Source organism: Castor canadensis, chromosome 1 (genome assembly GCF_047511655.1).
Source record: "Castor canadensis chromosome 1, mCasCan1.hap1v2, whole genome shotgun sequence".
Lineage (NCBI taxonomy): Eukaryota > Metazoa > Chordata > Mammalia > Rodentia > Castoridae > Castor > Castor canadensis.
This window is the reverse complement of record NC_133386.1, coordinates 158,972,768-158,995,172: the sequence shown is the minus strand read 5'-3', so window position 1 is coordinate 158,995,172 and position 22,405 is coordinate 158,972,768. Positions and strand designations below refer to the sequence as shown.

General features: G+C 38.2%; 1 protein-coding gene across 4 annotated transcripts in view; it reads right to left on the bottom strand.

Moving 5' to 3' along the window:
• Nell1 (neural EGFL like 1) overlaps positions 1-22,405 on the bottom strand; it is an 828,356-nt gene that overhangs the window by 662,253 nt on the left and 143,698 nt on the right. For all 4 annotated transcript variants that reach the window (XM_074042879.1, XM_074042893.1, XM_074042884.1 and 1 more), the window contains exon 4: positions 15,251-15,421. In XM_074042879.1, the coding sequence (XP_073898980.1) occupies positions 15,251-15,421 (171 nt within the window). The remainder of the gene's footprint in view (positions 1-15,250; positions 15,422-22,405) is intronic.

Genomic DNA, 22,405 nt, shown 5'->3' with positions numbered 1-22,405 from the left:
TCACTGCAGTTTGTGACAGGCAAGAGGAATGGATTACACCCCAAAGCAAAAAGCTGGAAGCTTGCAGGTGAGTGCTGCTCCACACTGCCAGGGGACAATGCTGCCAAGACTATCCTATGAGAAACAAACCAGCCCTCATTCTCCTTGAATATGTTCCTGCTGCACATCAATAGTGTGGCAGGCTTATATTCTGCTAAATGAAAAAGCAAGTTGAAAAGCAATATGCATGATGCTCTCTCACTATTGAAAAAAAATATGCTTGCATATTCCAGAGAAAAATGTCTGGAGAATAGAAATGAAACTCTTAATAAAAACCACTTCAGTACAGTGAGATTAAAGGCAGAGTGATCATTTTAAATACCTTGCACCTGTCATAATTTTTTTAAGTTAAAGAAAAATAAATACACTCATCAAGCTTCAAAATAATGCTGTACCAAAATAGCATGGGATAATCATGAAACCAAAGGACTTAGTCTAAGGGGCTTGATAAGAAGCCCTACCTATGGGCTTCAAGCACAGTTTTAAGAGACAGAGGCACAAGATTTTACAATGGTGCTGTGTCCACCATACAGGCAAAACATGTGCCCCCAATAGTGTTTGCTCTCCAGCAGGGGGACACATGTTCCTTCATCTCACCTGTGTCCAGTTTATGTTCATGGTCCATCTGTAAATTACCTTCTCTTCTACTCCTTCACACTTGCCAGAGCTCCCACTGAGACAGCTCACATGTAAATTCAACTTGAGAACAGGGAATGGCTTACCTTGTGTTGTGAATCAGGCCAGAAAAGTACCAAACACCTTATATAAATTAACTGCCTTCCTCCAGAAGAGAACAATCCCCAAAATTTCAAAACAGAAATGCTAGAATTACTTCTTCACCTTCTCTTTTGCCTATGTACAAAACACACTAGAATTTACAACATACATTCACGTGTAAGTTCTCATTTGATACTCACAATAACCTTGAACAAGTGGACTGGGTAGAAAGGATGCCTGTTCTGTATAAGTGAGGAAACTCAGGCAAAGGAAAATATATAATTAGTGGAAGCATCTAGAAGGCTAGGCACAGAAGCAAGAATACAGACACCTAGAGCATCCCTTCCATTTATTTGCAAGTATTTGTAAATACTGCAAACTAACTCTTACATGGCAGGTTTGGAGACACAATGGTGGTATAATCGTGAGCTCTTAGCATGATTACCATCTGTGAGAAAGACAAACATCAAACAAATGGTCAAAAATTACTTGGTAGAACAATGAACACTATTATATAACAAAAGTATAGAACACAAGAGATGCCTTTTCTTAGGCCTGAAAACTAAGGATAAGTAAGAATGAACTTGCATTCTAAGTCCAGTGGCTTAAGTGAATATTATATAAAGAACTAAATGAACCTGAAATCAGAGCAGAAAGAAAACTGATGCGAAATTAAACTGAAGAAGGAAACATGGGCCAGACTATACAAACTTTGTGTAAATTATATTAAGGGTTAGGACCTTTGTCCTAAAACTCATAGGATGCCATTAATTGGGTTAGTTGTTAGTGTGGGAAGGGAATGTGATGATCAGGTTTATAGTGTAAAGTCATTATGCATCACTCTAATGTTCATGAAGAATTGTTGTCCACGAAAATTACTCAGAATTCAATGTGCTCACCTACCTCCTGTGTTGTCTGATTAGCTCCTGCAGGCTCTAGTACATACCTAATTAAGTACCAATAAAAGAAGCAATAACGACAAATGTCCCCCTAAATGAGGGTCCCCCACTGCTCAACCGTTTATTTCACTGCCAGTAGTTTTTAGTGAGACCTTGTGATTGAAAAGTCACCTTAAAGAATACAGAGTTTATCACCTTGAAACAATGAATATTTAAATTTATATTGGAAGACTATAAAACCACATACGTAACACTGGAGACTCATGTAATGCATCTATTCCACATTTGAAGAAATGGCCAAATGGCTCATTTGCAGACAGTCATGATTTAAGATTAGGTCTTGGCCATTACACCTAAGTGCAGAGACACACACATGGCATACAGATCAGATAACACAAGGATCATGGGCCACATGTGGTACTGAAGCCCTGACCCTCTCAACACTCCAAATTCCAAGACAAAGGAATCAAAATCTTAAAATGATACATCAGCCTTCTAGAGACTAAAGACCAAATAATCACCAATAGTTGGAATTTATAACAAGGTAGATCTCGGTCCTCTTGTAAGGTGGCCAGCTCCTCTTGTCTCAGAAAATAATACATGAAATTCAGCCTTTAGTTGGGTTTTTGTCTAGTTGATAAATGGAATGCCTTTACTTCTTCCATGAAAAGTTGGAAGTGTTATCATGACACATGTAAAGGAACGGGAAAAGAAGGAAATTCAAATCCTGAGTGCTAGCCCAAAGAAGTCTACTTGACTCTCTTGAGGGGGCTATAGGTGAGGTAGGGGGTAAATGGAGCAATAGAGAATATGCTCACTGAAAAAAGTAATACCATAAGATCCCTCGGCTCTGGCTCTAATCTACCACTGACTTACTGTGTACGCTTGAATAAGTCACTTCTTCTCCCAGTATCTCAAAAACCCCCATCTATAAGATACAAGAACTTCCATCTCACAGGGCTAAAATGAAAGTCAAATGAATATATGAACCATCTTTGAAGAAGTATAAAACACTATCCTCAACTCAGTAATGATTGAGAAAAAGTCTGAGCTTCTCCCAGCATGGTGTTGGGCCTCTGAAGCTAAAATGTCAAAAATTCAAGATATTTGAATTATGTATTTCTACAACTCCTTTCCTGCTTCTCCTTCAGTCAAAGATAGAATCAGACCTGGAAAGCAGGTATTAACAAAAGTGCACTGAGTGACTTAGTCAAGTTCTCTGCTGAGGATATACCAGGATTAATCACAGCCTGGGGCTGTTTACCTCCAATGGAAATAAAATTCCATTCTGGGTAACACAGACAGTCTGAGTGTCCCAAAGAAGCTACCTGAAAGCCCTAAGTTGAAGTTTGTAAGTACATATGTATGAAATCTGCTGTCAGGAAAGTGATACCCTCAGGCTAATAGACACTAATGAGTAGGGATGCAACATGACATTCCTGAGATGGTATCACACAGGCCATTTAAGGAAAAGAGAAATTATTTCCACTCTAATTGCCACAGAAAGCCCTCATGTGAGGGTCCAGGCACATTAACTAGCTGGGTCAGTGACTCTGAAGCCCCTGTTGGAAGAAACACTCATCAGAAGTTTAAAAGGATGAGCTGGGAGACAAAGCCAACTGAATTTGGGGTTAGGACAACGAAAAGAGTGCACAGTAAACTTTTCCTTCCAACCCTCCTCATCTTCACATCCCATCCCCAACACAGCCCTAGAAGAACACTCTAACAGGTACAGCTATAGATCTGGTTGTTAGCATCCAACAGCTCTGGCTATTATTATTTATAACATTGGTTTAATTAAAGCTTCAAGGAAGATAAATTAATTTCTTTACAGTAGTGTAGAAAATTAGTTCTTTTCAATAACAGCATCAGCAGCTCTGGTTTACCTAGAAAATTAATGCAGCAATTGGAATATTTTTCAATTAAAAAAATCCTCATGGCTCATGCATTTTTATTCTCCAATGCTCCTTTTCAACAATTAAGAGCATAAAGGGAACAGGAACACATATATAAATGTTTATTTTTTTTTCATATAGGATTCCATCATGTGTTTTGCTCTGGTTTGGCTTTTATATTCTTTCCATGCTTTCTTTTAAAAAATAGCCATGCACCTCCATCAAAAGCACAGGGTAAAATTATAACAATAAAGATGCAGGCATCAATATTTTTTCTATAAGAAAATACTTATTTCTCATGCAGTCTATTTTCCCCTGCATTCATCCTATATAGGCACACATCTATGTAATACAATGATAACACAAGATATGTCTGAAGGCATGTACATGAAACTACTATGAGTTGGAAATGAAGCCTTGTTTTCCCCTTTAACTTAATATATCTTGAGCCTCATATATACAATAAAATATCCTTCTGTTAATCTACTGATGACTTCAGCCAACAAACTATTAGATAAAAGAAAGATTCTATTGTATTTCTTTTCAGTCCTTTCCATTGCAACTTTGGAAGTCCAGATATGCAGGTTGATGGAGGGAAATGAAGTCACTCTTATCCACTTCAATTAATCCTTTCACCTCCTATGTATCTCTGCTATTGAGGCCACAGTTACCTAAAAGCATATTTAAACCCAGCAGGGAACAGTAAAGAAAGACAAAGGTTCTTAAAAAGACAAAACTGTAAGTAGGTTTTCCTCTCATGTCAGTAGAACATAGGGCAAAGTTAAATTTGGAATCCACATAATAAGATTGAAATGAATAAGTCACAGGGTAGAAGTGTGGGGAGACCAATCAGAATGAGTCATCCAACACTGTAATGTCTAGGCTGCCTTAAGCAGCCACTCTCAATTTGACCAAAGAATTTACAATTTTGAATGTATTATACTGACCACCTAGATATTTTATGTTCACATTCAATATTATTCAAATCTCTATCACTGAGCAGAATCAAACCGCTTTTTTTCTTTCAGTACTCAGAATGTGTGATGTTGTTTCAACAGCACAACTATTCACCATCTGTTTGCTACAGTACACTGCACCAGTTTGTAGGTCATTACTGCTACCAAAGCCTCCATAACCTTCACCCACAAAAGGCTTCAACCCCTAAAGGCTGTCCATTGTCATATGTCTGGCACAAACATTGTGAAAGAAGGAAAGGAAAAGTCATTAGGTGGACAGAACAAGCCAACATACCTTAGCATCTAAAAATGTGAATTTGGTGTCTACTCCAACAAAGAGGGAAGCAACTGATTTTTTTTTTCATTTTTCTTTTATTATTCATATGTGCATACAAGGCTTGGTTAATTTCTCCCCCCTGCCCCCACCCCCTCCCTTACCACCCACTCCGCCCCCTCCCTCTCCCCCCGCAATACCCAGCAGAAACTATTTTGCCCTTATTTCTAATTTTGTTGTAGAGAGAGTAAAGCAATAATAGGAAGGAACAAGGGTTTTTGCTGGTTGAGATAAGGATGAAGCAACTGATTTTAAAAGGAAAGTGGCATCTAGGGGAAATAAGTTTGACCTTTGCTTACCAGCAACACGCTGTCTATCAACCTACATTTAAATTTAGATAACTGCAAACCCCCTACTGGTTTACTACAGACATGTCCCTGTAAAGAGAGCAAGCTGAGCTGTTCTCCAGGGTCCTGGAGGGGAAAATGCAAGCACTGAAATAGGGATTGTGATGAGATAGAATCAGAAATGACCCAAACACCAAAGGAGAGTTAAAAGTCATCTTGAAAAATCTACCATTAAATTTATTTGGAAACACAAGAGGCCACAAATAGCCAAGGCAATACTCAGCAAAAAGAACAATGCTGGAGGTATCACAATACCCAACTTCAAACTGTATTACAAAGCAATAGCAATAAAAACAGCATGGTACTGGCACAAAAACAGACATGAAGACCAGTGGAACAGAATAGAGGACCCAGATATGAAGCCACACAGCTACAACCAACTTATCTTTGACAAAGGTGCTAAAAATATACGATGGAAAAACAGCAGCCTCTTCAACAAAAACTGCTGGGAAAACTGGTTAGCAGTCTGCAAAAAACCGAAAATAGATCCATGTATATCACCCTATACCAAGATTAACTCAAAATGGATCAAGGACCTTAATATCAGACCCCAAACTCTAAAGTTGGTACAGGAAAGAGTAGGAAATACTCTGGAATTAATAGGTATAGGCAAGGACTTTATCAATGGACTCCCAGCAGCTCAGCAACTAAGAGACAGCATAGATAAATGGGACTTCATAAAACTAAAAAGCTTCTGCTCAACAAAAGAAATGATCTCTAAACTGAAGAGACCACCCACAAAGTGGGAGAAAATATTTGCCAGCTACACATCAGACAAAGGACTGATAACCAGAATATATAGGGAACTTAAAAAACTAAATTTTCCCAAAATTAATGAACCAATAAAGAAATGGGCAAGTGAACTAAACAGAACTTTCTCAAAAGAAGAAATTCAAATGGCCAAAAAACACATGAAAAAAATGCTCACCATCTCTAGCCATTAAGGAAATGCAAATTAAAACCACGCTAAGATTCCACCTCACCCCTGTTAGAATAGCCATCATCAGCAACACCACCAACAACAGGTGTTGGCGAGGATGTGGGGGAAAAGGAACCCTCTTACACTGTTGGTGGGAATGTAAACTAGTACAACCACTCTGGAAAAAAATTTGGAGGCTACTTAAAAAGCTAGACATCGATCTACCATTTGATCAGCAATACCACTCTTGGGGATATACCCAAAAGACTGTGACACAGGTTACTCCAGAGGCACCTGCACACCCATGTTTCTTGCATCACTATTCAAACACTCTTGATATCAAACACTCTTGAAATACTTAGAAGAAATAATCAAATGTGAAAACATACTACTTTCATGAATAGGGGAAAAAAGTAGCATAAAGATGACAGCTGATCATCAAGAACACTACTAACAACAAATATTGGCAAGGATGCAGGAAACAAGGAACCCTCATACACAGCTAGTGGGGATGTAAGCTAGTAAACCACTTTGGAAAACAATATGGAGACTCCTTAAAAAACTAAACAGATCTGCCATATGATCCACCAGTACCCCTCCTAAGGATATACCTGAAGGAATGTGACTCAGGTTATTCCAAAGACACCTGCACACCCATGATTATTGCAGCACTATTCACAATAGCCAAGTTATGGAACCAGCCAAGATGCCCCACTACTGACGAATGGATCAAGAAAATGTGGTATCTATACACAATGGAATTTTATGCAGCCATGAAGAATGAAATGTTATCATTCGCTGGTAAATGGATGGAATTGGAGAACATCATTCTGAGTGAGGTTAGCCTGGCCCAAAAGACCAAAAATCGTATGCTTTCCCTCATATGTGGACATTAGATCAAGGGCAAACACAACAAGGGGATTGGACTTTGATCACATGATGAGGCGAGAGCACACAAGGGAGATATGAGGATAAGCAAGAAATCAAAAAAAAAAAAAAAAAGATAGCATTTGATGTCCCCAGTGCAAAGGAACTAATGCAGAAATTTTAAAGCGACAGAGGCCAATAGGAGAAGGGGACCAGGAACTAGAGAAAAGGTTAGATCAAAAAGAATTCACCTAGAAGGTAACACACATGCACAGGAAATCAATGCGAGTCAACTCCCTGTATAGCTATCCTTATCTCAACTAGCAAAAACCCTTGGTCCTTCCTGTTATTGCTTATACTCTCTCTTCAACAAAATTAGAGACAAAGGCAAAATAGTTTCTGCCTGGCAGCGAGGGGATGGGGGATAGAGGAAGGGGGCAGAGGGAAGTGGGGAGAAATGACTCAAACATTGAATGCACATATGAATAAAAGAAATAAAAATAATTAATTAATTAATTAATTAAAAAGTCACCTAGTTCTAATCCCTCTTATTAAACTTATAAAGTAAAGCCAGAGACAGTAAATAACTTTCCCAGAGTCATACAAATTTATTTATTTATTTTAGCTCAAGTTTACAGTCCATAACATTTTGGGGCTAAAAGTCCAGATTTTCAAAGCAAAGAAGCATGATAATATGATTTTGTTCATTTATGGGGGCTTTATAAGATCTAAAAAAATCATAACAGATGGTTTCCATCACTTGGTAAAACTTTACATTCCCTCATAAAAGCCACTATAATTTGGCTCATGACTTAGGAGAGGGTACTTTCTGCCCCTCCCACTTGTATAAACAGGAATAAAGAGGCCATGCCACATTACCAAAGTCCTGCCAGTATCAACAAACGTTATCGCACTGAAGACTTCTTTCTCACTTTGCCTCTGTTACATATTTTTATTGTTTTTATTAGTATATGATAGTTATACAGGGTGTTCATTGTAACATTTTCATATACACATATACTGTACCCCTGTTTGGTTCATTCTCTCCATTATTCTCCCTCTCCCCCACCCTCTTCTTAAAATAACTTTGGCAAGTTTCAATGTTACATATTCATGCATATACGGAAAGTACATCAACCATATTCACCCTCCTTTACCCTCTTCAGTGACTCTGTTGTCATAAAGTCCATGCACAACTGTATTGCAGTACAGAACAGGAAACTAAGGCATGATTTTAGAGAACTACTCCTGGAACCTGGAGATCAGAATAAATTAAGGGACCTGATCATCTTCAAGCCTTGTGTTGCATCATTGATCCTAAATACATGGGACATAAGCCACTGCTTTTATAGAAATAAAAATTTAACTAAATTGTATTCATTTCCAGTACCATACTTTAAAATCTTCTCTATATGAGATTGCATGTCCATAGTACCTAATGAGAGCAGCTTGAAATTTTCAGATTCTTTATGTACTCTGTAACTACATTCCCACAACCCATCTATGGTAGGAGAGTTACTGTGACTCCTATTTTACAAATGCAAGCATGGTTCCTTGTAAATGAATGTATGAATGAGAAAACTAAGTCATAGATTGCTGTTTACACTACTTCATTACTACATGAAAATCACACTGTATAAAAGGCAACACCAAGACAAGGGCTTAAAATTCCTATCAGTCTAGGTTAAACCACAGACCTCATGTGTCTGGAACATCAAACATGGAAGACAGCTTTTCTTTCCCTTTCTTCTCCTCACCTATACTTCTCTGTCTCTATCTGCCAGTCTTCCCTTGTTGCCAACTTGATACCACTCACCCATACACACACTCCTCTCACCAAACAATGATTGTCTTTGGAATGCCTATGACATAAACTTCATTCCACTTCTAACTCTCATGTGACTCACAAGTCACATAGTGACCAAACCAGATCTGCAGGAATTGCCATGTATTTTCACCTGGGATGATAAGAAATTGAGAAGTTACTCCACATCCCCAGGAGCTCTCCTGCCTATGATTCCCCAGATCTGTATCTACCAGGAATACTAAAACCAGTCATGTACTGTCATGTGACATCTCTACTACTGTTACTTAAATTTAAACATGGGTATGTCCAATCTTCCTAGCTTGCTTGTTACTGCTTCCCCTGGATAAAGGATCTGGTGCTGTTGTCTTAGTTGGACATAAGGCATATGCTAGCTTCCCAGCTTTATTTTAATTAATCTTGATGATGAACCATGACATGCATTTCCATTCCTGAAGTCAGGAATGTATCAATCAAGAAACAAGGAGACCAAGAGTCTTGGTCTGCTCTCTGGGAATTCATGACCTTTGTTAGTCATCTCTTAATTTCTCCAGTCATACTGCTGCAGTGTTTATGTAAAACCAATGTTGTGCATTACACAGATGGCTTAACTACCTTAAGGAATGTGAGGTTTAATAAGATGATGTTTGTAAATACTTTAAGAGCTCTCTGGAAGGAAGATGCCATATCAACATATTTCATTATGAAAAATCTACATATATAAACAGATGCTCATATCCTGAAAGTACTCTGAAATATAAGACAGAAATCTTGAATTACTGACTTGTTCTGTGATTTATAGTAAGTTTAGTTTCAATTCTGCATGCTCATCAAGATCAGTTGAATACAAAAATTGGTTGTACTCTGTGGTTAATAAACAGCATGTGTTAAAAGTAAAATCAAATATGTTTATTGTGTAGACTATAATCACTGAGCTAACTCTCTGTCAGAGTGCCAATCAGGCTGCATATGTGTGTGTGCATGTGCTAAGCACACTTTTACAAGACTTACACAAGTCTAAACAAGAATTTAGAGCTCTGTTGGAAAGTGAGAGACTGTCCTTAGAAGATCATTTTTCCAGCAGTGAGGCATAAGGATTTAGACTTAGAGTGCAAAACTTGCATGTTATAAACAGTGGTAGCCAAAGCCTGGGTAAATGTACCATTTGCATGAAAATTCTGTGGAGTCCATCCCTCAGTCATTGATGAGCTCAGCTTCACTGCCATGGCTTCAAAACCAAGAGACTGGGAGTGACTATTTTCAGTTCTCTCTAATGCTTGGCTTCATTATGAGTTGTCAAATCAGCTGGATCATGGGGCTTCTGCCTAAGTCCAGGCTTTCTCTAATATACAGGGACAAGGGCCAATCATGGGACAGGGTGTTGTCATGATTTCAAAATGAATTCGAAATGACTGAGTGAATCAACCATTCACTTCCTGATGACTAGGACTCTATTTTTTTTTTTTTGTATCCTTCACAGCCTGGCAAAGACAAGTATGCCCAATAAAATTAACTTGATGGGCTGATTGGAAATTAAAAGTTACCAAATAAAGAGAAGAAAATCCATTTGTGTTGAATGGGAAAGATCACTTATCTTAATCTCAAGTGTTGGTGAATTCTGCCTTTGAGTAATGGAGACAGGCTGCCAAGTGAGCTAAGAATGGAGAGGGAGAATCAGAGTTCAGGCCTCATTCTAAGCTTCAGTGGCAACAATTAATATAAAAGGCAGCTAGAGAAAAACCCAAGGCAATGGAGATCATCAACCTGACTGCCCAGGTGAATGGATCCTTTCATATTTCTAGCTCAAGGTAATCTGTTACCCATACACAGGAGCTTCTCACTAAACCCAGTTAAACAGCTGAAGCAAGAAAAAAAGTGTAAGTTTCAGCAGCAAACAGAAAGTGTTGAACTTCTGACTAAAATAGCAGTTGCTTTTATTGTGACAATTTGTGCAATTAGGTCAGAAAAAACTGTTTCTCAATTCTAACCTTTAAAAAAAAGGTGGGAAAGTTTGCTGCAGTAAAATGCTTTGGAGTAATGGGATTGCCTGGGAAATCTTTTCTTCTTGATTTTAGATGTGTTATGACCTTCTGTAGCATCTCTCCCCTGGAAAGACTCCCTGGTATGCTGTGACTATCTTCATCAGTACACACTGATAGCACACTTTGGAGGTAGTATGAACTAAGGTTTGTAAAGCAGATAAGAAAAAGTTTGCAAAGTAGGTCCCAGCTCAAAGTTCTATTTCTCTGTTTATTATACTATGTGATTAAAACCTAGTTACCTTCTCTGAGCCTTTTTACTTTCAAATCTTTGAAATAGACCTAACAAAACTGTCACTATGTTGCTGTCCCAAGGAATATTAAGCCCAGCATATGACCTAGTCTACAGTCGATGTTCAGTAAATGTAGGTCCCTTCACCCATACCAATACAATAGGTTCCATTAATTGGATTCCACATCTTTCCAGCTAACTCCAGGGATCAGTAATAGAAGACATGTGAAAGGAAAATACTGGAAAGTAGTAGACTTCTCATGAGACAGGCTCTCAAACTACTTCAGTTTCCAAATCTAGTAACAGTGATCCTCACAGTTGGGTCGAATAACCAAGTAGTTAGAAGCAGGCACTCATGAGTCAGACTTTGGTTCAGATCCTAGGCTGTCACGTATAAATAGCAGAATTATAGGCAAATAATGTTAGATTCCTTTATCTTAAAAGTAGAAAAACACAGCACAAGTATGGAGTTAGTTAATCTATGTAAAGTGCCAAACACAGTCAATATACAATAAATGTTACCTATCATCATCTCTATTCACCATCTAATCAGCAGGACTCCAGTGGGAGATAGCTTGAGAAAAAGAAGGGTAAGAAAGATAAAAAATAAAAATTAAAAACCTCAAGGTGGTATAAAGCTCTGAAGCTGAGAGAGTGAAAATAACCCTTTGTGAATTTCTCTCTCCATGAGAGTGACCTAGATAAGGGGTGGTAAACCAACATCATCACGCATCCAACAGAGCTTCTGCTACCCTCGGTCAGCTAGTTCTGACTGGGAAGAAATTTGTTAAAAGGGTAAGTTTATCTTGTGTACTAGACACCCCGCTCTTCTTAAGCCTTTCCTTTTCCTTTCCAGGGCTTTGCTTTATGTACTTGATTTCCCAAGCCCTCGTTTATTTATTTATTTATTTATAGCTTGGCTTCTCTATCAGCTTCCTTCCTCTCTGTCTAAACCAGTGGTCTTTAAATGCCAGTCCATGTATCAAGGCAAGACTGCCTACATAAAAACTATATGGAGTATACATTAAAAATATATACATAGAGCCAGTGTGGTGGTATACACCTAAAATTCCAGGTTTGTGGGAGGAGATGGGAGGATTGAGGTTTTGTCCTGGACAAAAAGTGCAACACCCTATCTGAAAAATAACTAAAAGTATACAAGGGCTTGGGGAATGTCTCAGGTGGCTAAGTATGTGCCTAGCAAGGCACTGAGTTCAAATTCCCAATAACACACAAAGATAATTCATTTGTAACAACAGGGATTGAACTGAAGGATCCCATGTTAAGTGAAATAAGCCAGGCACAACAAGACAAATATTGCACATTCTCACTCCTTTGTGGAGGCTAAAAGAGTTGAACTCATAGAATATAAGAACAGAGGTTACTGGAAGCTAGGAAGAGCTGGAGGAAAAAGGAGAAAGAAAGGTTAGATAATGAGTGGATAGGAGGAATTAGTTCTGATATTCTATAGCAAAGTAGGCTAATTATAGTCTATAACAACTTAATATATATTTTAAAAAAACAATAAGAGTCCCAGTGTTCTCAATACATAGAAATAATAAGTGTTTGAGGAAATAAAATGCTGATCATCCTGATTTGTTGATTAGACATTATGTACTATACTTATTGAACTATCATGCCATACCTGATACATATATATATTAAATTATAGTCAATTAGAATTCAAAAGACAGTTTTTCAGGGAATCTGATCCAGTAGGTCAGAAATGAGTCTTGCTAACCTTTATTGTTTATAAATTCCCAGGTAGTTCTCATGAATAGTCATATTTGGGAGCCATGTTTCTAGAATTTTCCTAACCAAAAAACAAAATTTATCTTTATTATGGCTTAGTCTTTCAGGGTCTTTTTCCCCCAACTTAAGAGAAAAATTTGTTTTTTGTGTCTTCGAGTCATTAACCTGCAACTTCACGTTTCTTTCTCCAAGATCTTACATAAAGAAATGTAATTCTGTAAGTCCAAATGGGAGAAATGTCAAGAGAAGAAAAGGAATATATAGAATCCCTTCCACCCATTCTTATCTATGGGGCCAACCCTAAAGCTACAGCTCTTACATCTCCCACTTTCCCGATGAGGAGACCATGGTAACCACGAAGGGCATAAAGCAGATGAAATTTTGGGGGAAAGGTCAAAGAGGCACCAGATAGGTGCAGAATACATACCAACAATCACAAACGTATATTGAGCACAAAATGCCTAAGCATGACAAGGAATGTTTCAACTAACAGTCCCATTTATAAATATGTAAGTTATGTGGTGCTTGATGACGGGAATATGTGCTGACAAGTGCATTAGGTGATTTCATCATTGCTTCAACATCATAGAGTGCACTTACACAAACTTAGAAGGCTACAGTGTCACTAGTGATACATCTAATAGAACAACTATTATATATGCTACCTGTCATTGTGCAAAATGTCATTATGTGATGCATAATTAGTAATTATGCATTTCTGTTTATTCCCATTACTCTAATGAAGAAAAGAAGATGAAAAGAAATTAACCTGCCTAAGTTCACACAGCTAACAAGTGACTGAGGATGGCAAAAGAGACTGCTTCATAGAGACCAGAGAATTTGTGAAAGCATAAAATGCTAACATAGCAGAGACAGGTCTCTTTTTTCTCTCCTCCAAAGGAAAAAAATGTCAAGAAATAACAAAACTCTTGGAAGAAAGAAACAAAACAATACATAGCAAGAAAAACAGTAGTGTCTCAGATTTTTTCCTTAGGAATAACTAATCTAGGGGTTTGAGGTCTCTTTTTAGCCTATGGTTTAGGAAAACAAACAGTTCCCTTCCACTGCAGTCTCATTTGGACAGCATATGGGTGGCATGTCACAGGGAACACAAGTGCTACCTAACAGGTCACCAATGAGTTTTTCAAGGTGAAAATGGAGACAACTAAGGGCTAGCTCCATCTGGGCTCCTAGCCCAGGTCTGTAAGGACAAAAAGGAGCTGGTAGTTTCTATGGAAACCCTGTCCAGACATACATATTATATCTAGCTGAAGCCACAGTATTTCGTAAGTCTAGAAAGCATCTTAAATAGATCACATCAAAATGGAACAATACTCATTTAAACATGGCAGACCTTGAGCCTGACACAAGTTTCCTGCCCTTCCAAGCCTTCTAAAGGAGATTTCAGAGCTGCAGTGACAAGCACATTAAAGAATCTTCCCAATAGATGTGTAGTCTGTTACTGACTGACCTTGGAAGATCCTTCCTCTTGATAGATTCTGGAAGGGAGGCTTATCTCCAACATGCCTGTTCTTTACCCTGGACCCCAGGGAGTGAGCCCTGTGGCTTAACAGTCCTTTTAATTTTGATGGCATCATTAATGAAATCAACAATGCATGGGCACCGCTCAAAATGAAAAAAAAAAAAAAACTCTATAATTAGACTCGGATCACTATCCAAAAAGATTTTCAGTGGGTTCTGGAGAGATCAAAATATACCCCATGACCACTATTACCCCGCTGTCCAGCCACTAATAATCCAGTAGAGACCCATGTTCCCCTCCCCCCTCAGCTGTCGATAAAGCTGCCTCCAGTGACAGACATGGAGGACAATGTCTCGTCCTCCCCACCCCCACACCTCCTGTGAACCCAGACCTCACACACAGTCCTGCTGTCCCCTGACAAGCTGGCAAGCTCATCCCTTTGCAAAGAATAAATCACATAAATTCCAAAAGATTCAAAGAATAGCCTCTAAGAAGGCTCCGTTTGGAAAAGACATTTAAGCCGAGCACACTTGATGAAGTAAAATAGAATTAGCCACTTCAGTAGCACAGGCTTTGCAGATTCATTCTAAGGTAGACTGGCTTATTCTCTTCCAAGTGGAACGAACTCAACAACAATATATCACAGTTAACTGTGGTCACTGCTCCATGGAATTTCAACCAGTGCCTAGAGCACACTGAGGTATACTTAATATTCCCCAATCAGTAATGAACCTTTTGTGCATTTGTTCCTAATCACAGGATAGAGTTTCATCTTAATGAACTGTTTACTTATCGTATTGCAGTTGGTCATTTCAGCACACCTAATGGCCCATTTGGTAGGTTAAATTAAAATTAAAGTCCCTTGGTTTCTTATTTGTAGCAAGTCTGGGAGGGAGTTGATTTTGTTCCCCTTCCTATTGCATGATTTCAAGGTCAGAATGACTGAAGATCAAAGACAAAGACATACCTATTGCAGTCGACGTGGAGCAGGAGATGAGAGGCACTAACTGATAGTGCAACTTTGTGCCACTGTCCGTCTGCCATTCGGTATGGAAGTGCCTCTGTCCTGGGCTTCCCATTATGTATATAGTGATATCGAATCTCATCCCTCAGGCCACTGCTCTCCAGTTCAAAATAGCTGTATGTAAGGAACAAAAATTTGTTTTATTTGCATTTTGGCTATCATAGCTATCATCAATCCCTATTCCCTTACTACCAGGTTTCTCAGAATCTAAAATTATCTCAACACAACACAAAGACCCATGACCTGAAATCAATTGTACTGTATGAAACCCAATTCACCTATTGTCTGAGAGCCCTCATGGCAACACCTTGAACCTCTGAAATGGAGATCAATTGATCCACTGTGAGGTAAAAAGCCACAAGCTAATTAGCAACACTGGTGCTGTGTCTCTTAAATACTTAAAAGTACAGTTCAGAACCTTCTGTCTGTTGACTAAAAAAGGCCATTCATGTGGAAAGGATTTATTAATGTTTATTTTTAGAACTGCCATTTTCACTTTTAAGAATTAATGAGAAATAAAAGTCATATTGGACATCAGGGATTGAAATAAATTACAAGAACAAAGAGATTAGTTAACTCTTTTTTTCTTCCTCCCAAACAAAAAGCTATAACTGAACAATTCCTAGATGATGAGTAGGAAAGAAAAGGTTGGAGCCACTCATATGAATCAGTATTTCAAATTATCACATAATGAAACATACAATTGGGTTTTCCTTTTCTAAGATTATTATCATGCTTCCAGACTCACGAGAAACTATTAATGCCACCACTGTAGTCTGACTTTAGTCACAGAGTTTAGTAAGTAATTTGGAGGTACTCCTCAGAGTGTCTAGGGCTGGTATTTTCTTAATTAGTAGAAGGATTTCATCTCCCATGCCTCTTCTGAAATGCATAGTCAGCATTGCATTAACATTGAGCTTAACCTCACTGCCAGACATTGCACTAGATGTCACATAAACTATCTAATTTGCCAATTTTAAAAACAAAAAACCAACTGATATTATTATTCCATTTTAAAGATTTTAAATGGGTGGGCCAGACGTTGTAGTACAAGCCTGTAATCTCAGCTACTGGGAGACAGAGATCAGGTTGTTGTTGGAAGCCAGCCTGGGTAGAAAGTCAGTGAGAATCCGCCTCAACAAAAAAGTTTGTCATGCTGTGTACTTGTCATCCCAGCTACTGGGAGACATAGGTAGGAAGATCTCAATACAAGGTCAGCCCCAGACAAAAACACAAGACACTATCAGAAAAATAATGAAAGTAAAAAATGACTGGTGGAAAGGCTTAAGTGGTAGAACACCTGCTTACTAAGTGCAGACCCTGACTTCAAACTCTAATACCACCAAAAAAGTAAAATTAAAATACAGATGAAAAATGGAGATTCCAGGATTACATAATATACTCAAGAAAGGATTTAAACCCACGTCTAAATTTTGCACTTTTTAGCAGTGTATTGATAGCCTAGCAGCACCAGAGGACGTCCTCGAGTAGCACTAAGGATAACCACAACTGGTACTAACCTCCAGCAATGCATTCATACAACTCAAGAACTACTCACTTACAGGTGACCAACCAGTTTAATCCCCAGATTTGGAAGGACCTGCTGCTTCTCCTCTAACCCACTGAGTTGGCCTGATCCCACTAGCTGACTGTATTTAATCTCAAATACAAAATGCATCTTCTATGAGGACTGAAATGAATATACCATGAGACCCAGCTTCTATTATGCATGACTCCCAAATCTCATGTTGGAGAACAAATACACATTCCTTACTCATCTTTGATGAGGATTCTTCCCAAGAAAATAGTTCAAGGGAAGCAGAGACTCAAGACCAGCCACTGACTCACCTTATTTGCAATCAGTACAATTGGCACAAATAAGACCTAAATCAAAAAGGTCATTTATACCATAGCATTCAGCTCCTTGGTCTGAGTACTTGCTTACTAGTAATAATTAATATAATACATGTTTTATAAGACCACAAGGGAAGAAATACCTTAACATTTATTTTAAGGAAATTCCCCCAATTTCTTCTATGGAATTAGCACATGGGAAGAATCAATCATAGAACTTAAAAGTCAAGGATAACTTAAAAATTATCTGGTCACTCATTAATTCATTGAATATGTGTTTCCTGAACATATAGTGAAAGAATGAAAAAGATTTAAAATATTGGTCCATTTCTCAAGATGTTTTGAGACTACAGAAGAAGCAATTAAAATGTAGAAAGTGGCCTAAGAGAAACAAAGGAGAGACAAGAGAATATGCCATTGAACAAGTGACTGTCACATGCCAGGAACATGACAAGTTCTTCCATAAGCATTGTATCTTAAAGTAGATATTATTATTCTTATTTTACAGATGGGTTTACACATGATCACAGATGTTAAATGCTTTGCACAAGACCCCACGGTTCTGCTACAGAAAAGCACCATGATCTTATATTTGAGACCTTACCAAGAATCACACGTCATGAGAAACTCTCAATTACTTTATTTTTGACCACTAAGTGACTCATGGGAGAGGGGACATGACCTTGAAAGGACTTCAATCAATGACAATTAGAAATACTCGTAGAAACTCACTGATGGAATCATTAAGAAGGGAGGTAAATACATTTAACCAGATTCAATCTTTATTCCTGGGGTTATGGCCTCATTGAGCAAGTGCTTAATGCATTATAAGTAGATCATTTAAAGATCACTTTACAAAGCATTGGAGTAAGTAATTACCTTGTAGTAACCACAAATACATTGCTATGAGAAAAAAAAAATCTTCCCTAATGTTACACAGGTGGCTATTTGTATCTTAGGGTAAAGGTTCTGACAGTATCATGTATATTTAAAAAGTACTTTATTGCAAACAATTTAGATGAAATTCAAGATGATGTGTTTTAGGAGGAAAATGTGTTGGGTAGCTGCTGAACTGTCCCTAGGGATGACAAAAGCACTGGATGGCTCAGTGACATTAACAATTACAGAATGGTTTCATAAGTACTGAGAGGGGAATAAGGTAAAGTTTCCAGGAAGTACCCCTCTGATAATAGGGATGCAAACCTTAGTCCTGATGGCAACTTGGAGGAGGTGTCATTGATCAGATGGGATTTAGCAATAGCCTGTGGGGAAGACTCATGATTTGTAGTAGAGTCTTGTCACCCAGAAGTGGTATTATGGTTTTAATATGAAGTGTTTCCCTATTAAAGATTCATGTGTTGAAGGCGTAGTCTCCAGAGATGGAGAATCCAATCTCTGACCTAATTAACAGAATCCTTGATGAATTCATAATATGAGGGCACTGTTGGGAGGTAGGACCTATTTGAAGGAAGTAGTCACTTGGGACAAGCTCTGGAGAGATATACCTTGTCCCCACCCTCTTCTTCTCTGCCTTTCTAAGGTCAGTAGCCTCCTCTGTCACATGCTTTCACTGTCATGGTGTCTTTCTCACCACAGGCCCACAGCAAAAGACACAGTTGAGCATGGACTCAAACCTCTGAAACTATGAACAAAAATAAATTCTTCCTCATTTTAAATTTTTTCTCTCAGGTATTTGGTGACAAAAAAAAACTAACTAGCAAATGTAGTCTACAGACCAGCAGCAGCATCAGATTACTGGGCCCCACCCAATAGGTCTTAAAACAGAATCTGCATTTGAACAACACCCCTGATGATTCATGTGCACACTGCAATTTAAGAAGCATTGCAGAGAGTATACCAGGTGTTCTTTACTTCCTGACCAGCTGGTCATGATAGCAGAAGTTTGATGCTACAAGCCTTGGAGCCACATGGTGCTGGCAGGGAGAGGAAGGACAGTGGAAGTGATTGTAAGCAAGCATCAAATGAGCAATCTAGCCCTGGCAGTCCTTATTCTTCAGCCTCAAGTGCTTTGGGTCTTCCTGGGAGTCTGGAGAGGGAGGGGAGGGCAGCTTATGAGTGATAAAACTACTAGCCAGATTTTATAAGCAATACTTCTCCCCTTAGCCTTGGACCTCAGCCAATAATGCTATTCCAGTGAAGTGCTCTAGCTCCCAGAAAAATCTGCTCATCTCACAAACATTTGAAAACAGCAATGATATTCCCCCAAATCTTTTTTTTTTTTCTTTTTCAGGTCAAGCATTCTTCCTTTATACCTGTCTCCCACCTAGACTATGAATTCCTACTGAAAAAAGGATTCATCCTTATTCTTCTTTCTAGACACTTCTGCATTTTGGTCATCATTCTGTGGGCATGATCAAATGAATCTATTCAATACAAGGCACTTGTGCACTGTGGTCTAACACAAAGCACAATGACATCATCACCTGCTTTGATCTGGGCTATGCACAACTAGAAATACTCCCTAATGTTCACACTGACTTTCTCATCAACTAAAACCCCAAGTCCTTTCATACAAAGTGCTGTGACAGCAACTTTCCCACTCAAGGTTTCCATAGTTGAGTTTCTTAAACTCAAGCCTTCACTTAAGTGCTAAGCAGACCCTATTCCACAATCTGAATAACTCCCCAAAGTCCTACCTTTGGGCATTAAATGCAACCAGCATTAGCACAAACTGAAGTAAATTTCACAGAACTATCTTAATTCCATGTTATATTTAGAAGTAAAATTCAGGAACAATAACTCTAAATAATATAGATAGATCAAGTAAGTCAGTTTTATTAAAATATTTATCATTTTCTCCAAAATTTATACCAATGTATCCCATTTTGAGATTTCAAAGGTATCTATAGTTATTTCTGGATGCATATTTTGTTTCTCTATAAGTGCAATATGAAAACAGTGAACGTTAATTTTAAATAATAATCAGCATCACTAATGCATTAGCAAAGGCAAGAAGTTTCTTAGAAAAGATCTTTTTTCCCTGCTATATCCTCTAGATGGGATATATGTTTCTATCTAAAGAAATATATTGTACTGCAAAGAGCTCCAGAGTTAAATTGCAACAGTGTCCTTTCTGTGCCCTGAACAAGCAACTGCTTTGTAGGAGTCTGATTAGGAGGTTAAGGAAAAATTGACTTAGGAGCCAAGGTCACACTCCTATCCAATGTTTACCTCTGGCAAGAGTCTCAGGACAGGGAGAAAACCCAGCAGCTTCTAGCTACTTATAGGAAAACAAGTCACAACATGCATATAGAGAGCATGTGGGTGGACCAGTTTAAGTCTTAAAAATTCCAAAAGGTGATGAAGAAAATTAGTTTCCCAAAATTGTGCCTACAATTTTTGTAGGACCTCAATACAAGTTCACTCTACCTTTATGAGTGATAATTGTGGTAACAATGAAAACAATATACCCAATATTAATTATGCAATGGTAGCTCATGGCTATTGATTACTTACCATTATCAAGAGAACTGCCTGCAAATCTTTATATTCCCAGCAAAATAATCTCCACCACAAACCTGTGATATGTATTTGTTTTTTGCTTTAACAAATACCTCCATGGTTTTGACAAAGGGTTGGGCTTATTCTAGGAATATTTATTAATTTAATTCTCAAAGTGACTTTAAAAATCACCAACTATTATCTTCCCTATTTCATAGAGAATATCACCAAGAACAAAGAGGTTAGTCATCTCTACCAAGACTACATGGGTAGATAAGAGCAGAAATAGGATTCAAACAAGAACAGTGTGGCTGGGCACCAGTGGCTCATGCCTATAATCCTAACTACTCAGGAAGCAGAGATCAGGAGGATCTCGATTTGAAGTCAGCCTGGGCAAATATTTTGTGAGACCCTATCTTGAAAAACCCTTCACAAAAATAGGGCTGGTGGAGTGACTCAAGGTGAAGGCCCAGAGTTCAAGCCCCAGTACTGTATGCAGCAATCCAAATCTACACTTTTAACCATTACTTCCCTTTACAGTTAAAAAAATTTAAAGATTTGAAGTTAATAAAGCTACAGGTGGTAGAATATTACTTGAACCTTGGGCTGATAGACTACAAAGTGGCTTCCAAAGGCAGCATTCCATTACATAACACCATGTCAGGTGTTATTATTATATTCATATTATTATATTCATATTATAAGGGTAGTAGTTATTATTATATTCATATTATAAGGGTAAAAACTGGGAATCGAAATGATAGTATCTTGCTGAAGTCACACAACTAATAAGATTCAAATTCAAGTCTACTTAATTCTAGGAACCATGTTTTTTCCTCTGGGGACAGTGGCATGATGATTTCAGGATCAGGGGCAAGAGAGTGCAAGTACACTCAGGTATCCTCCATCCAAGGTGCCCATGATACCCTATGCTCACAAGTCATCTTCCTGCAGATCTGCTGCCAGCCCACTCCTCATGCTCATGTCCTCACCCTAGAGAGAAATGCCACAGTTGCTCATGCTGGAGCTCTTTTCCCTCTCCTGACCCTTTTCTCAATGCTAGGATAATGAAGAGAACAAGTCAAATACACCAAGAAAGTATACTACGTCCTAAGTCAGGCCAAGAGTATCAAGGACATATATACACTAAAAAGAAACAATGGCACAAATTTTAAATAAATGGTAGTGCAAAGAGCACTGATGGGGAATAATGAGTCTTGAAACCCAATCTTAAACTGCTAGAGAATAATTGTGTAATTTTTGGAAAATCATGCCCATGCCTACTGTCCTTCACAGAGAAACTGTGAATCTGATCCACAGAGCCTTGGGATACTTTGGTAGGGCTTTAGCATCTATGGCAAAGGAAAAAGATGGGGCTGTAACCTCTTTCAGACAGAGCTATTTCATTCTCACTTGTTTTATAAATTGGAGTTTCCCAAAACATTTCATTTGAAAAAAAGATTCACTTCCAAAAAATTAATGTAGAATGATTAAACTAAATACTCTTTAAGGTCTAGCTCAGGCTTACATTCCTATTTTCTATACTCTAATTTACAAACTGATAAGCTGAATGATTGGTTGGACAGTTAGTTTCTTTCAACCCTTGACATTTCCATGAATATTCAAGCTCCAGGCTCATTAGCAGCCTAGAGAAGAGAGGATAAGCGATTGTAGCCAATGTAGCTAATATCCATGCCCTGCCCTTCTCTTTGGCCACATACTAGACTGTATTTCCTATTCTCTTAAATCTAGGAGGGACAATATGACTAGCAGCAACCAACA